The sequence below is a fragment of the Phyllostomus discolor genome, chromosome 12, assembly GCF_004126475.2.
Source record: "Phyllostomus discolor isolate MPI-MPIP mPhyDis1 chromosome 12, mPhyDis1.pri.v3, whole genome shotgun sequence".
Taxonomy (NCBI): domain Eukaryota; kingdom Metazoa; phylum Chordata; class Mammalia; order Chiroptera; family Phyllostomidae; genus Phyllostomus; species Phyllostomus discolor.
The window spans coordinates 72,602,341-72,618,760 of record NC_040914.2 but is presented as its reverse complement, the minus strand read 5'-3'; the positions used below and the strand labels follow the sequence as shown (position 1 = coordinate 72,618,760).

Here is a 16,420-nt window from a genome sequence, read left to right as displayed (position 1 = left end):
ACCAGAGGGTGGGTTTCTGGAGCCCCCACTCCCAACAAGGTGAGGACTGGAGGGGGGCAACCTGCGTGCACAATCTCAGGGGCCCCTGCTCTAAAGGGGCCCTTACCTGCTGATTACACTCACGATATTCAACAGACAAATGTGCTGTTGGAAGTACCGTGAGTGAAGACAGGGTGGCTAAACTTAATGTCACCTGGAACCACACACAGTTTGTAGGGCTCCTCCGATGGAGTATTTTCTCCATGAGGAGTGGCCCATAAATCTGTGTTGAATATTCTGCCCAGGGGCTCCGGAAGTAGATGTTTAAAACCACGCCAAAGGCAGGATACTTGTGAGGTTCTCCAGAAATAATGAAAAGTAATCGCACGGTCCTGCCGAGGGAAGCCGTCGCACACACAGGAGCCGCAGGAAAGGCACAGTGAGATGGAAACACTGCAGACTGTGGGACACCCTGGCTGGAAGTCTGTCTGACGTGCAAGTTCTGCCCCTTCAAAGACGAGTGACTCAGAGTCACGTGTCGTTCCTCAGCCACCATGCAGACGAGAAGCCCAGGCAGCACGAGTGAACCGACAGCGCTTGCCCGAATCCAGGGATGTTTCCTTGACTGGTTGCCCGGGTCAGCACTGCACTGTGGAAACCCCCACAGAAAAGTGACACTCTGCACTCATTTCCATTGATTTTCCAATCTCGGTTAAATTGCGTTTGCCTTTTTTATTTTTTGAGCTGTTTATGTATGTGGCTAGAAATGCTTAATTCAATTCCCATAATTACATCCTCATTGTAACTTAACCAAAACCCAAATGAAAAGATAATAAGCTTGAAACGCATCTGTCACCAAAATAAACCTGAAAAAAATGGAATGATCCACTATATTATCACTTTGATTTATAAATTGAGACTTACAAAACATTTTCTATCAGTAAAAAGAGAACTAAGATGAAAAAAATCAGTGCATTTTATCTTTCCCTTGTAAGAATTTTTAAGCACCCTGGCTGGCGTAGCTCAGTGGATTGAGTGTGGGCTGCGAACCAAAGCATCGCAGGTTTGATTCCCAGTCAGAGCACATGCCTGGGTCGCAGGCCACGGCCCCCAGCAACCGCACATTGATTCTCTCTCTTTCTCCCTCCCTTCCCTCTCTAAAAATAAATAAATAAAATCTTAAAAAAAGAATTTTTAAGCACCTTTAGGAGCATTAGGGGTCTGGCCAAGAGGGTGTGTGTGCGTGCATGTGTGTGCATGCATACGTGCACTCGGTCAGGTGGTACAGAGAGAACTGGGAAGTCGTGACTTGCCTCCAAAGGCAACAACATGGCAGTCATGCAGCCATATACCAGGGAGGGGTGCAAAGAGAATGGGAGAGAAAAGGAAGGAAATTGACTCAGTATGCCCCCCTCATTTCCTATTTTTAACTAGCAACGACCACATTTTCTAAGTGACAACCACAGTTTCAATGCAAATTTCATTCTCACCCTCCCTTCTAATAACTTCCCATTTCTAGCTACTGTTTCCTCTCCCTCAAGTATAAAAATCTTAGCGTCATTTCCAATTCATTTTGGCCTACATGCCCAAACCCACATAAGGAGACGTTTTAAAGAGGAGTTTTAAGGAGTGCTCAAACCACGCGAGCCCGTGAGGAAACACACACGCACACGATCGTGGTCTCTGTTCCCAAGTAATTTACAGGCCGGGTCGGCGCTGCGCAGCAGAGCTTCCCGTGAGGACGGCGATGTTCTCTGTCTGTCCCCGCCAGCACGGCAGCTGCCAGCCACGTGCCGGAGGCTACCGAGTACTTGAAATTTGGCTAGTCAGACTAAAAACTGTTTTACATTTAATTTCAATTACTGAAAATTAAAATTTAAATAATTACACGTGACGAGCACATGTTACCACATGGGACAACGCAGGTCTAGACAACGAGGAAGGGATATTCTTTAAGGTGACAAATGACAATGGGGCATATGGGAAATGCCACGTGATGGCTACAGGTGAGCACAGGCAGAGGTTAGAGAAAGAACACGACAGTGGAAGACTCAGGTGGAGGAGGATGGCTTCTCAGAGGAGGTGTGTCCACCCCAGTATCTTGTGAGAAGCCACAGCGTAGAAAGCAGAAAGGAGAGAAGGTATTTTTTTGCCCCAAGATTTGTTTAATTAGACATACCAAGAGGGATATGCACAGAGCCCATTAGGGAAATCGGGCAGTTACGGCAGGGCAGATGGTGCTTGCAGAAGGTCAAGGTTGCTACCCATGCCTGTGGGGTTATGCCATGTTGGAAGCAAGAAATTCCAGGATGGGAGCAGGTTGGCAGTGGGACAGAGGGGCATGGATAGATGGGCGGGTGACCCCCAAGTTGGTTTGGTATGTTGTGTTTGAAGGGCCAAGAGGCTTTCCTAGGGAAGGAGTCCACAGTGGGCTGCAGAAGAGACCTGGAGCCCAGGAGAAAGGGCGGGGCGGGGCCAATTGTATGAGGGGTCAGATGTGGGGAAGAAGCACATGTCCCATCTGAGTGGGACAGCTGACGCCAGCCCCATCTAACTGTTACAGCTGATGTTACCAGTTATGCACAGGTGGAAATCAGGCCCCAAACTTCCAGAATTTCTGACTTCCAGAAAGGCTAGAAGTTGGAATTTTAAAAAAAGAAATATAAACTCTGAATACTGTGACACAGAAACTAATGTGAAAATGCTAAAACACCCTGGCAAAAGCCAAAGAGCACGGGCATGGACTGACCAAGGCCCACGTGTCACCTGTTTGTGACATCTGACCTGGCAGATGTGTGGGGGTTCACACAGCCTAAAGGGCAGAGATTGAAGGAAGAGAGTGGTTCCAGGGGAAGACAATGGTGTGCGCAGCAGGGGGTTTGAGAACGGAAAGGGGCCGAAGCCACTGGACTCCGGCGGGGAGCCTCACTGTTAGGCAAAGCCTCTCCCTCCCAACTTCCCTTCCTTCACCCCTCCCTCTCCCTCATGGCTGAGAGGTAAGGAGAGGGGTCCACAATATCCGGGGCCTCATGAATAAGTAGCCACTGAGGAAACACAAGCATCAGCAAAATGAACTCAAGTAACCGTAGATGATACAGCTTTTTATAGTGTGTGTTTTGGTTCACCCCATTTCCCTTTGTAGCCATGTGTCAATATCTCGTTCCCACCGTCAGGATGCAAAGCGCCCTTGACTGCAGCACCACACCTCCCCTCGAGTGACAGTCGCATTTGATTCTCAAGAAGAAGACGTGTGTCTCTCAGCTTACCTCTCGGTCCAGCAGTGCAGGTGACACAACGGTGACAATGTCTCCTTTTTCGGGATCGATGTAGAACATGTTGGGAGATGGCTTGTCAGGCGTCTGCTGACGGATGTTATACCGCAGGAGGGCATTATCTGTGGATGGGTCGTCCGCGTCGAAGGCTGTCATCCGCATCACTGTGGTTCCTAAGCGGGCAGGACAGGAGGACAGGAGACGGTCACTGGGAGACAGTGACAGGCAGGTGGAGCCCCTGTCCCCCACCCAGACAATGGCGATGAAGTGATATGCCAATTGCTTTCCAGATTAAAAATGGAAAGCATTTCTCCAGCTCTGATATTTTTTAGCTTTTCTTCCCCACTCCCTCCCCACTCCATCATGTTAAAAGACCTGAAATAAAGGAATCTTTGCTGTTCAGCAGATTGACAGCTTAATTTTTTCCTTCTGCTGATATGCTGCTCATTTTCACAGGCTTTCATTCTGTTGAAGATGTGGCTCCATGACAAAGGCCTTCATTTCAAGAGCTCTTATGAATGCCTACCGTGTGTGGGGTCCTGGGCCAGGTGCTGGGGAAACAGAGGTGAGAATGGCACATTCTGTGCTGTCCAGCAGGTCAGAGATTAGTGGGAGAGATAGCATATGAGGATGTAAAAATAATACGCATATCCAGTGCACCAAGAGAGGGTATTAATGAACACAAAGGACAACCTCATCTAATCTGGAGTCCAGGACAGGTCCCTGGGGCAGGTGTCTAAGGGGTGAGTGGGTGAAGAGGGACCTCGATGGGAAAGACATTCTGGATGGAAGGAACGTGAGCAAATGTTAACTTCGCACCATCTGTGTGGCAGACGCACCGTCTCAGGTACTTTAGATACAAAGACAACATGAAGATGAGGGTGACATGAGGACTGTTTGATATGCCAAGGGTGAGAAGGGTGTCAGGTACAGGGTCTCGCTCACACACAAGTGACATGAAGGGGAACATTCAAGGACCATTCAAGGGCCATCGAGCCGCCACATTCAAGGACCATCGAGCAGCAACGAGTAAAAACAAATGCACTCTCCCTCTTGGCATCTACTCTCGAGAAACTCTTACATGAGGGGGTTTTGCAGGGGTGTCCATGGCGGGATTATCCATCCTGGTGACACACCGGGGAACAGCCTAACGGTCCAACAACAGAGGAATCGCTAAAGTGATGGTCTCTCCCATACTAAGAACTGTTTTGCGGCAGTTTAAAAAGGTTGTAGATCTAATGTGTTCTAGCATGCAGGGCCCTCCAAGACAGAGCATTAAGCGAAAAATGTCACATCGAAGAAGATTAACCGTAGCATGGTTTCATTTTTGTGAATCTGCCTGCACACAGAAAATCCCACAGCATGCATCTATTTCGCAGGGACAGTTTATGTGTGTAAGTGTATAGATTAGAAGAAGCTCTATTAAGGTGAATTTCATACGGGCATGGTGGTTAAATCTGGGAAATGAGCCTCTCTCAGAGGACTGGCATTAGGTATGGTGATGAGGGAAGACTTTGGCACAGCCTGTTAATGTTTTGGTCATTTTTACAAGGAGAATATATTGCTTTTGCAATTAAAATTTAATTTAAAAGGATCATAATCCTAAGTACTCGTGGAAGCATGGTCTAGAGCAGAACTGGGCACATTATCTTGATGGTCTTGGCAATTGTGGGCCATCATATTTGGCTCAGGGTAACCTGCCCAACCACGATTTTTCACGGCAGTTTCGTTTCCTATGGCTATCCAGTCCCATCTTCTGATTCTGGACACTTCTGGGCCCACAAAGGGCCACCTAACCAGTACGACACAACAGCTGCAGACCTGCTGTTCCTAGGAGGGATATTCATATACAGAGAATGCCGGAGCTCAGAGGGGACAGAGCTCACCCAGCTCAGCCAGCCTCCCGGTGTCCCTGTCACTTGGACGGCAGTGCCTCAGAAGCCCTCAGAGCCGTTTGCTTTTCCCCACGATGTGAATCAGGTTATCGGCCATTAGGCCTGATGGATCAGGTAAACAAGGAGACTCTGACCACCCGCAGGCTGGATCGATTTGTTAAGCAGTCTCAGTTAATTTCACCAATGTTGCCATTAAGACAGATGCATCAAGATGCATTTTCTGTTGTACCCTGTTTCACAGGGAAAACTTCAGGGTCCAGGTGTCCAACCTGCGGGCCAGATTGCCTATGAATGCAGCCCAACACAAAATTGTAAATTTAGGTTAAACCTTTATTTTTTGCTCATCAGTTTTTGTCAGTGGTTGTGTATTTAATGTGTGGCCCAAGGCAACTCTTCTTCTTCAGAGTTGCCTTGGGCCACAGAGATGCCAAAAGGTTGGACACCCCTGGTAGTACAAGAATAGAAAAATCTTGGCATGTGCAGCTCCCTTCTCTTGCTGCTTGCCTTTAGAAGAAGGTATCAGCAGACCCATTGGCCTTGTTTTCCATTAAGCCACACTGTGGAATCAGGGTCTCGTTCAGCCCAGCGGTCCACAGCCGCTCCTTGTGCATCGGCTTAATGTGATGAGTGGCACTTGCTTGCCTTCCTGGTCTAGGAAACAGGCCTACCAGGGAAATCTCCATCTGAAATCAGAGGCCCACAGCCCCTCCCAGGGATGCGCTAAGTGAGGTCTTGGTGGCCTAAGGTATGGAAGGAGGCCTCAGACCCATCAAGTCCACACCAGACAGTGTCCGGTTAAGTATGCGTGACCCAGTGCCCTGCACTTTGTTAGCGTCTAATGAATCTTGATTGACGGAATCCGTGTCCTATTTAATCTGCCTTTAATTGAAGTCAGAGACAAACAAGCAAAAGAGTAAAAAATGAAGTCATCATGGCTTTCAACTTGTCATCATTTGCATTAAAATAATTAGAGGAAGAAAAAAAAATCCTCCCCGCTTGATGAATTTTCCATTTTCACTGGGAAATTCATTGATAATGTGTTTTTTTGGTTGTTATTTTTACAGATTTGAAAACATGATACAATAAAAGCTTCTCCTGGAATATTCCCAAGGTTACACAGAAGTGGTTTTCATTTTAATGAATTGTCAGAGAGCAGGTGTACTTGGTTTTAGGCGCTGCCTTTGTCCTACCCTAGACGTACACACTGACTGGGGCTCGCCTCTGAGGCCCGCCTCTGCGGGGACTGAATGGGGCCCGTGTTGTGTAAATAGGTCTGCAGCGCTGAAGAAATGTCTAGGCTCAGATTTGCACTAACTCAGTCCTCCCTGAGCCTCAATTTCCCATTTATCACACGAGTATATTAGTAACACTTTGTCTTAGTTATTGTAAAGATGTAATGGCATAGTATTTTTAAAGAACGGGTATGGCACTGGGTGCGTTAATGTTCTGAGGAGGATGCCTTTTCCTATCAAATCTGCAGGGCAGGCAATGGCCTCAGACAGAGGAGCGCACGATTAAACTGCTCTTAGAACCTGGGACGTGGCACAGCAGGGTGAGTCCTGGTGCCCATCCCATCACTCACCGTCCCCGCCTCACCCTCTCCCTTTCACCTTGCCCTTGCCCTTGGTCTCTATGCTTGGGTTTCTGCTATGGGGATCACAACTCTACACACACACACAGACACACACACACACGTCCACACTGCTTCTCCTTGTGCTACTCCAGTCTCCCTGCAGGACCAAGGCTCTGTCCTGAGTCCTAGTCCACTTTGTGGGTCCAATACCCTGTCCTTGCCAGCCTTTCCCGCAGGGGCTGGGTCAAGATTTGGGACTCAGGTCCTACAGTGGCTGGATAAACCTTCCAATCCAGCTTTTCCTAAATTGTATGCAAGGACCTCTGATTCCATGGGCTCAGCAGTGAAACACATTTGGGAAATTTGCTTAACCCTGGTTAAGCAGGTTTTCCTTCTTGGGGAACTTCTTAGCGCCCTTAATAAGCAAATGCGTGTTGAAAATCTCCAAGAGGGCATAACCTGTAGCACTTCCCAAACTTCTCTGTTGATGAAGCTCTTCATCTAAAGGACATCATCTGCGATGGGCCACATAGTCCTAAATTTGAGCTCCTGCAGGGTACAGACTGTATTTTGTTCATAGTTACAAGCTCAGTATCTGACGCATAGTAGACCCTCTGTTGATGTTGTTTCAGGAGAAATACATTCTCTTAACTCACTGTAGCTTTGTCTATTCCACACTGACCTGAAGCCAAGGATAACTTGTCTACCTTGGGTGGACAAGGGTGGACAGTGCCGTCTGGGCATCTTTCACAGCCAGCATGTTTCATGGCCTCCTCTTAGCTCGTTTTTGCCCCTTGGAGGCCCTTGTTGGAACTGGATTCAGCAGTCACACACCAATTCCAAGTCCAAGGCGTGCCAACCAGGTAAGCATCAGGACAGCCCTTCCAGTTGCCCACGGGTGGCCTCTGTGCCTGACCCTGGACTTGAAGAAGGGCTCGTGCATTTCCATCAGCCCGGCAGCCTCACAGCAGTGCTCATCTCATGCCTACACGTATTTCCCATGGCAGAGAGATGATAATTGCGACAGACATGGGTGTGCGGCCTCCATGCAGAACATTTTGGTCTTCTCCCCATCACAATATTCCCCTGAGTGTCAAAATAAATGACAGTCACCCTGCTGCTCCCAGAGCCAGATCCAGATAAATTAGCAGTGGCCCCTCCAAAGCAAAAGAAAAGAATTACAAGTTGACAGTTGAAAGTCTCAGGTCGGGCCATGATTTTCTTTTGTGGTAGGACACCGTCACCAGCACAACAGGCTGATGAACGGTTATGGCAGTTTTGTCTTGGTCAGAGAGCCCCTTGCTCTGATGAAAGGAAAGCGCTGCCTAGTGTCACGGCTTGAAAGCTGCTGTTTGAAGTTTCGCTTCCCTGTGACTTCAAGCGGCGTGCGGCTCTGAGGGCGAGGGGTTGTCCGTCTCTGTGAAAGGTCAGCCAGCCTCCAATGGGAGGCTCAGTGCCGCCGGTGATGACATTATTCTGTTCTTGAAATTTCTTTGACTTCATCCTATAACATTTTCTTCAGATGATCAAAGGTGGCAGACTCTTTTTTTTTTAAAACTATACCTCCATAATCAATAATGTACTGAGACAAGGGTGCTCAGGTCTATGTTTGGCACTGGAGTTCTGAGAGCACAGCTGGGGCAGATGCATCTTTCCAGGGAGACGCACACTGCAGAAACCGGTGTGGGCCAAGATGGAAGATGTCACTGAGTGAGCTCTTAGCAAAACGTCTCAGGGCCGTAAAACACCGAATGTGTGAGAGGGGGTGGTGTGTTTTAAAGCCACCCAAATGCTGATCTCTGTGATTGAGTCACCCACGAGATGGGCCTCCAAGGTTGCTAAAAGCAGAACGTGACTGAGGATGCTGCCTCCCTGACTGGCTCTGTGTGTTGACTTACCCCACGGCAGGAGAAAACCCTCAGACTAGCGGCGCCTCGGCCTATTCGGCCAGGTGAGAGGGACATAGACACATCTTGTACCCCGTCTTGTGTACTTGGAGTGATGTTAACTGGAAACCAAATTTCTCTTGAGGATCTTTCAGGCTGAGGGAGGTCTGGGGGACTTGATTCCAAATGCCCGACCTGAGAGTTCTAGATGTGGGATGAGAAACCAGCCAGTTTGCCCAGGGCTGAGGGGATTCCAGGTGAGTCTGCCACCCTACCTACCGGCCAAGTTTATTTATTTATTTACTTATTTGTTTTCAGATATAGACATATCTCAGGGCCATGACTATCAGAGCACAGACGTGAGAACCGTTGTGAATGTAACCACAGTGGTCCAGGACACAGACCATAGCCAGTCATTCAATTCACCACCGGTCACACCAATTTGGGGATGCTTTCTGACCAAGCAGGTGGGCACAACTCAGTTCTCTCCTAACAGCCCTTCATGGTGAAGAGAGAGATCTAGGTGTGCGAACTGGAGGCAGAGCAGTGTTAGAGGCACTGTTAGGATGCAGGCTGACTCATTTGCAACCCTGGCCTCTCACCATTTGGCAGCTGCTGCACATCCTTGGGCAAATTCCTTTATTTTACTAAACCATAGCGTTTTCATTTACAAAACAGTGTCTCCCTTAATGGGCTGTTGAGGGCACTGAGTGAATTCATGCAGTGTTTCTCAACCTTTGTTTTTCATCATCAACCCACCAAGAGTCTTTTTAAGAACTTCTTTCCTACTTGCCACTCCCCTCAATAGATATACTGTATATCTACTTACATACTATGGCCCTTTGGAGGGCCATAAACCATTGTAATATCTAATCTTTTTAATATTCCCCCCAAGCACCAATTTTCTCCCCATATGGGGGTGATACTGTTGCCATTTAGAAAATAAAAATTAATGCATATAAAGTCCAATGCCTAGGCAATGGTAAATAGTCAAGAGATATACATTTTATTGCTATTTGTATTGACTACCACAATTTGCAACTCAGTTCTGGGGGAAGCACAGCTGTGTGCAATGATGATAAGCAAAATATCATGTAGGACCCAACCACTTAGAGTCCAACTCAGACTACTTCTAGGACTCACACTCGGGATCTATAGGAGCGGGAGTTAATTAAAATCTTGTAAGGAAACAATTCCTTTCTTCCCTTGGACGAGCTGAGAAACTGGTTGAGTGCACCCATGCATGAATCATCTTCCTCTGGCCTTATCAACGTTTCTGTGTATACAGGAATTAATAGGAAAACTGTCAAGTGATTAGTTGACAAAAGATAACCGAACCAACCTGATAGGTATCCACAGGCAGCCACATTCTGCAGTGTGTGCAATCCTGAGAAGTCACCCATGGAATGAGTCGTAAATAACGTCTTATTTTCCCATTGACCTACATTAGCATTTCAGGCCTGCTTTATCTTCATTTGAGGGAGTGTCCAATTGGAAGCTGCTACTCATAATTCACTTTAAGTTTTCCTGCTTATCTCCAAGACACTTTCCTGGCAGGTGGGGTGGCAGAAGGAGGCTGGCTCTCTGCTCTGGGTGTGGAGGCTGCTAAAGAAAGCCCTGTCTGAACCCTCAGAGGGCAGAGAGAAGTGCTTCTACTCTGACTTTGAGGAGGAGGGAAGCAGGATTAGACCCAAAGCAAAGTCTGGAAGACTTAGCTTTGTTGTCATTTCTCCTTTTGGGGGCATTTCTCTGTATCCTCCAGTTATCTGGGGATTGTTATTCACCAGCAAAAAGATTCTCTCCCATTTTTCTTTTTTTTTTTAAAGATTTTATTTACTTATTTTTAGAGAGGGAAGGGAGGGAGATAGAGAGAGAGAGAGAGAGAGAGAGAGAGAGAAACATCAATGTGCGGTTGCTGGGGGTTATGGCCTGCAACCCAGGCATGTACCCTGGCTGGGAATTGAACCTGGGACACTTTGGTTCCCAGCCTGCGCTCAATCCACTGAGCTACGCCAGCCAGGGCTATCCCATTTTTCATATGGTGTTTAGGCTGTGCATTAGACCCAGAAAGTTCTTGATAATGCGAGTTTTGATGAAGATGTCAATGACTTCTGGCTTCTTCTTTGATAGCACACCCATTGTTGTGACTCTGTGGCCCCATTCCCAAAATGGGGTCATGGGAGTTGGGGCAAAAATGAAGTGCTCCAACCCCCACCCAATGCCCACACAGGTGCCATACGTGAGTAAAGGGATTTCAGTGCAGTTAGTCATGGGGGGGATGATGGCAAATGGAAGGATATATGTCCTGTCTAAGGGGGCAGGTACCTCCTTTCAGCTCAGCGTCATTGCTGCATTTCTGAAGTGCAAGTCCTTTCGATTTTTCAAGAAAAGATGGGAATTTAGATTTTTGTATAAACTGTAAAAGTGAGTATGTGTTGGAGACTAGTTCAAATGTAAAAAAATAAAAGATCACTGAATGGAACTAAGAAAGCTGAGCAAAGCAGGTCATGGTGGACTTTGGTCCAGGGCTCACCAGTTTGCAAACTTTGCCTTTGTCAGTAAAGCCAATTCTTTTTCTCAAAGACATGAACTAAAATGCTGTTAATGTGTACTCTGGTGAGAGATTACAACTTAAAAAATGGCACGTGCACTCTAAAGAGTTTGCCCTCCTTCCTTCCACCTCACTTCTGCGACAGGGAAGTTTCCTTACATGGTTCCAGGACCCAGCAAAGTAGGAGGTGCTGGAGACACAATGATAGAAATATGCATTAACTTCTTGGATCCGAGAGTAGCCCCAGGAGGTATGTTGTTAAGCCCACTGTACAGATGAGGAAAGGCCGAGAAGATCACAGAGCTAGTAACCCAATGAGCCAACACCTGAACTCTCCTTTGCTAAAGGGACTGTGGCCCAGACTGTGACTTGCTATCTAGTTCCCATTTTTCCTTTCTTCCTTAGAAACATAACCCTAATTTTAGCTGTCCACAGTGCTGACTAACTGAGATACTACATGTTCCAGCTTCTCTGGCAGCTACTGTGGCAATGAACTAAAGTTTAGACAATGGATATAGTTAGAAGTACTGGGTGTGAGACTCCTGGGAAGGTTCCTTATAAAGGGATCTTACCAGGGGGTATGTGCTTTTGTAACACCTCCTCACTTCCTGCCTCCTGGAATACAATGTGATGACTATAGCTTCAGCAGCCACATTGGACCATGAGGTAGTCCTTCAAATAGAAACCACAGGGTGGGAAGGGAAAGCAGAAAAAAAAGGAGTCTGAGTCCCTGCATCTCTGATGACCATGGAGCTTTAAGGGAAGCCTGAAATGCCTTCCTCCTGTTTTGTTTACATGAGCAAGAAATAAATTCAGAAGAGTAAAAGCCAATCTTTCTGAGCTGTTGCCATTTTGGACTTGCTGTTCCATGCAGTCACAACTAATCTTCTCTGGTAAAGGCAGAAAGCAAATATAGCAGAAAGTGAATAAATAACATTTATTATATAGATTATATACTTAGCATTACCCTAGAAAGTAAATTTTGTTGCTTTAGCTTAGAGATAAATGATGCTAATTTAGACAAAAGTGGAAATATCCAGTCACTTCCTCAGGTATGTTCAAATATTCAAATTAGTTTCTACTCATCCAAAATATCATGAGTCCAGAGACAATCTTTCTATCAGGAGGGAAGTCTGTCCTATTAGTAGCCCCCAGCAAATCACACTTCCTCATGACTACACGCTGTATTGTCCCTTCCCACACTGACTGTGGGGACATCAGACTGACAGAGGCTTGAAAATGCTTGTGCGTCAGAGTCTGTCCTCCTGCAACTCAGTCATCATCTAAAGATATCTGGTCTGTGCTGCTGGAGGGGCAACACATCTGGGAACTAGCGCCCCCTGGCAGACACCCCTAACTAACCATCAGACATGTGATTTGGGGCATCCCCATGGGTGACCACAGGCCAGACCAGCCTAAGAACCCCCCCAGCCGAATTCATCCCAACCTGCGAGATCACAAGCAAATAAATGGCTGCTGTTTAAGCCATTATGTTTTGGTATGCTTCATTATGCAGCGATAGGACACTGGTGAAAGAGTATTAGTAAATTATCTTCCCAAACAAGCTATAAACTATTGTATGAATAAAAAATAGTTTATTTTTAATGTAATAGTTGCCATTTTAAGGAACCAAGTATCCAGGGGATGGGCTAAAATAAAAAGGAGCAGGTACAATAAAAAAAATGATGAGAATAAAATGCAACCCGTTTCCCAAATATTGGACTTTGGGGGCCACTAATGACGTCCCCACCAAGTCACCCCTAAATACAGCATGATGACCACTGAGTATTTCAGTTGCCTAGGGGATTTTTTTTTTTTTTAGAAAAACACTGAATCAAACTGGAACAAAGCATATACTCCTGATACAGATTGGAGTTGAGTAAGTACCTTCAAATAGGGAGACGACTCTGTTCTTCAAAATAAGAGTGGCTTCAGTTCGGAGACAGGTCGCTCACCGCTCTAATCGCAGCCGAGCGCGCCTGTGTGCTGCTGCAATTACCACGGGCTTGATTTGAAATGCAGCAGACTTCCCTTCTCAAATTTGCTTTACCTCCCTGGAGCTAGTTGGTTTTTTAAATACAAATTGACAGGCAAATATGTAATAAGTTATGACAAGTGGAGCAATGGTTGTCTCCATCTGTTTTCAAAGGTTGTTTATTTTGGTACTGATGAAGAGACGGTGGCGACAGAACCGCCTTATGATTATTTCAGTCCTTCGGTTGCTCCTGCTCACCGTGCACCCTTCGTGGCGCCTTTGCCCTACTTTTCGGGCGAGCTACTGTTTAATTGAGCTGCGGCAGGCCAGGTTTGGGGAAAGGCACCTGGTTTGGAGACACAAGGTAACATGTGGCTAAAACCTGGGTCCTTCTTATCATGATGAACTAGACTATTCCATTTCCTCATTTTATCCAGAAATTTAAGGTAATACTTTTCTCAACCCTATTAAAAATTCCACTTAATCTTTTTCTCTATCATTTCTTTCCGTGCAGCTCCTTTAACAGGATACTCTATGCTAAACGAACTGATCTAAAACATTTCAAAAAAGCAATTTTAAATGGAGTCATTATCCCTAATATTCCACAGTAATAAGAAATCCTCATGTTGGATTATAAGTAGCTGGAATTCTCAAATACGAAAATATTTTTCCATAAAACTCCAGAGACAACAAAGGAAATTCTGTGTGGGGTGGGGGGTGGCAGGTGGAGGTTAGTTGGTTTAATACATTTAAGAGATTTTTAAAAAGTACTTCTAGTTCTCCCCAGAGCAGTGATTTTTCAACTAGGGTGATTTCGTCCTCCAGGGAACACTGGACAGTGTCTGGACTCGTGTCTTGCTCGTCCCCGCTGGGGCCGGGCATGCGATGCTGGCCTCTAGTGCGTGGCTGCCGGGGATACTGCTAAACACCGTGTGATGCCCAGAAACTGCCTCACAACAGAGAGCTTTGCAGCCCAAAATGCCCACAAGTGCCGGGGCTGACAAACCCCATCATAGAATCATTCACACCAGTGTCCCTAAAAGTAATGGCACTTTAAACATCTCACACTGGACAACTGAAAGCACCATTCGTCTCTCTTTTTGGAACTCCCTCTTCTAGATTTGAGGTTCACTGAGGGGAGAGATCTTGTCTGTTCTGTATTTATTCCCCACACAATGGCTCAAATATTAACACCACTGAGTATGCAAATTAGACATAATATATAATATTTAATAATATGCTAATACTAACATCAGTTAATTCTTCTGATTAAATTTCATATTTGCAAAATGTGAAAATCTTCCAAGATTCCAAGATAATGCTTTGTGGGTAGTAAGATTTTTGGAAACATTTGCTGAATGCATGAGTGAATAAATAAATGAATAAGGTGAATAAATGAATAAAATGAATATTTTTATTTCGACTACAGATTAAGATAGGGACAGTGGACTAGGAAGCAGATGAATAATTAATGTCTGACTGGCACTGAAAATTAATTCCTAGGTAGATTCTGAACCGTGGGCCTATTGTCCTTATCATTTATGTCTATTTTACGAGCAAAGGTGAAGCAGTTTTGCTATTTAAAACATGGAGCAGTTTAGGCTAGGCTGGAATAACAAACCAAACCTGAAATTGTAGTGGCTTAACACATGAGATTAGTTCTTCCCTCAGATTTAGTCCATTTTTGGGGCTCCCTTACAAGGGCAGTTTCCCTCCCAGTTGTGACCTGGTGGTCCAGACCCGCGCATCCTGCATCGGTGGCACTGGGACCGCGTAGCTTCATGACCATTATGGGCGGAGCACAGAGCTGCAGCGCTGCGCAGCGTCCCAGACTCAGAAATGGCACGTGACGCTGTTGCCTGCCTCTACTGGCCAGGCCGGCGTCGGAGGCCAGCTCGGGAGCGGGGCCAGTTTCACGGGCCTGTGACCTGTGCAGTTGCCCAGAGCCCCGTTCTCAGAAGGGCCTCATATGTGGTTTAATGCTGTCACCTTCTAAACATTGTTAATAATTATTGAACAGGGACTCTGCACTTTCATTCTGCCTGGGTCCCCACACATTATGCAGCCGGTCCTGGTCAAGAGCCAGGAGCCAGACCTGCCAGAGGCCTGGGAAGTGCACAGGGATACCAAGACTTTTGGACTTCTGGGTCAGTGGTCCTGCCTTCTGCCAATCAAACAATGCAGAGGCCTTCATTTTCATCAGCAGGGCCCTGGCTGCTACTGCTCACAGCACTCTTGGCTCCCCCAGCAGTTTTGCCACTATGAAGTGAGGAGCGTTATGTAATAGCACAAAAATTGAGCCAGGGTCGCTCACTCAGGAGATTCCGAATCTGCTAATCTGGTGTGGGGTCTGGGGAGTGGAATTCTGGGTATAGACAGGGCCAGGCAAATGAGGACTTTGACCCTCTACTTACTGGTTATGTGAGCTGAGGAATATAGGCAAGCTCACACAGCCTCAGTTTCTTCACTGTAAAATGGGCTGACATCTGCCACTGTGAAGCTGGTTTGAACACACATGTAAAATATGAGGGGCCTGATGAGGCAACCTTTGCAGTAATTCCACAGAGAGGGAAACGAATTGCACAACTAATATGTGCCAGGAACAGTCCTTCTTATAGCCCTGCCAGGGACATTAGGTCCTTTCCACTCTCAAAGAAGGAGAACCCGAGGCTCAGGGAAGTCAGATAACCTCCCCAAGATCACTGCTGCTGGCACGTGGCTGAGCAGGCATGCAGGGGGGCACATGGAGGGCCACGTATGTAGGCGGTAGTCGTACTACTGACCTTCATGGAGGGATACCACCACCAGGCACTTGGTTGGGGCACTGCAATCATCTAACCCTCAACAACCCTGGGAAGTAGTGCATTAGCTATTTTATGGGAAGGACAGCTGAGGCAGATGGAGGTGAAATCTCTCAGGTTATCCAGCTGGTAAGCCAAGATGCCTATTCTTCTCACTCCTCTCCAGCATACCTCATGTCATGGCATCCCAAATTTCATTTTTCAAGTAGAATAGTTCATTTTCAAGACCTCTCCTTATCAACTGGCTACAAAACACCTATGTTCTGACCCACACTGGGGCATCTTTGAGCCACGCCGGGGAGCCCAAGGGACAGGTGGGGCCTGCACCCCTGAACTGTAGTGCAGGACAGATGATCAATGACCCCCAGAACCTCACCCGTTTGGTAAATAACCTGCCTGAAGTCACAGGCTTGATCAATGAGGGGCTGGAGGGGCAGGTGATTACTGCAGTAACAACATTCAAATGAGCCGGGATACTGAAATACAGC

General features: G+C 46.6%; 1 protein-coding gene across 1 annotated transcript in view; it reads right to left on the bottom strand.

Annotated features, from left to right (window-relative positions):
* CDH13 (cadherin 13) overlaps positions 1–16,420 on the bottom strand; it is a 1,016,810-nt gene that overhangs the window by 233,998 nt on the left and 766,392 nt on the right. Inside the window, exon 7 of the mRNA XM_028501894.2 lies at positions 3,246–3,424. Within this exon, the coding sequence (XP_028357695.1) occupies positions 3,246–3,424 (179 nt within the window). The remainder of the gene's footprint in view (positions 1–3,245; positions 3,425–16,420) is intronic.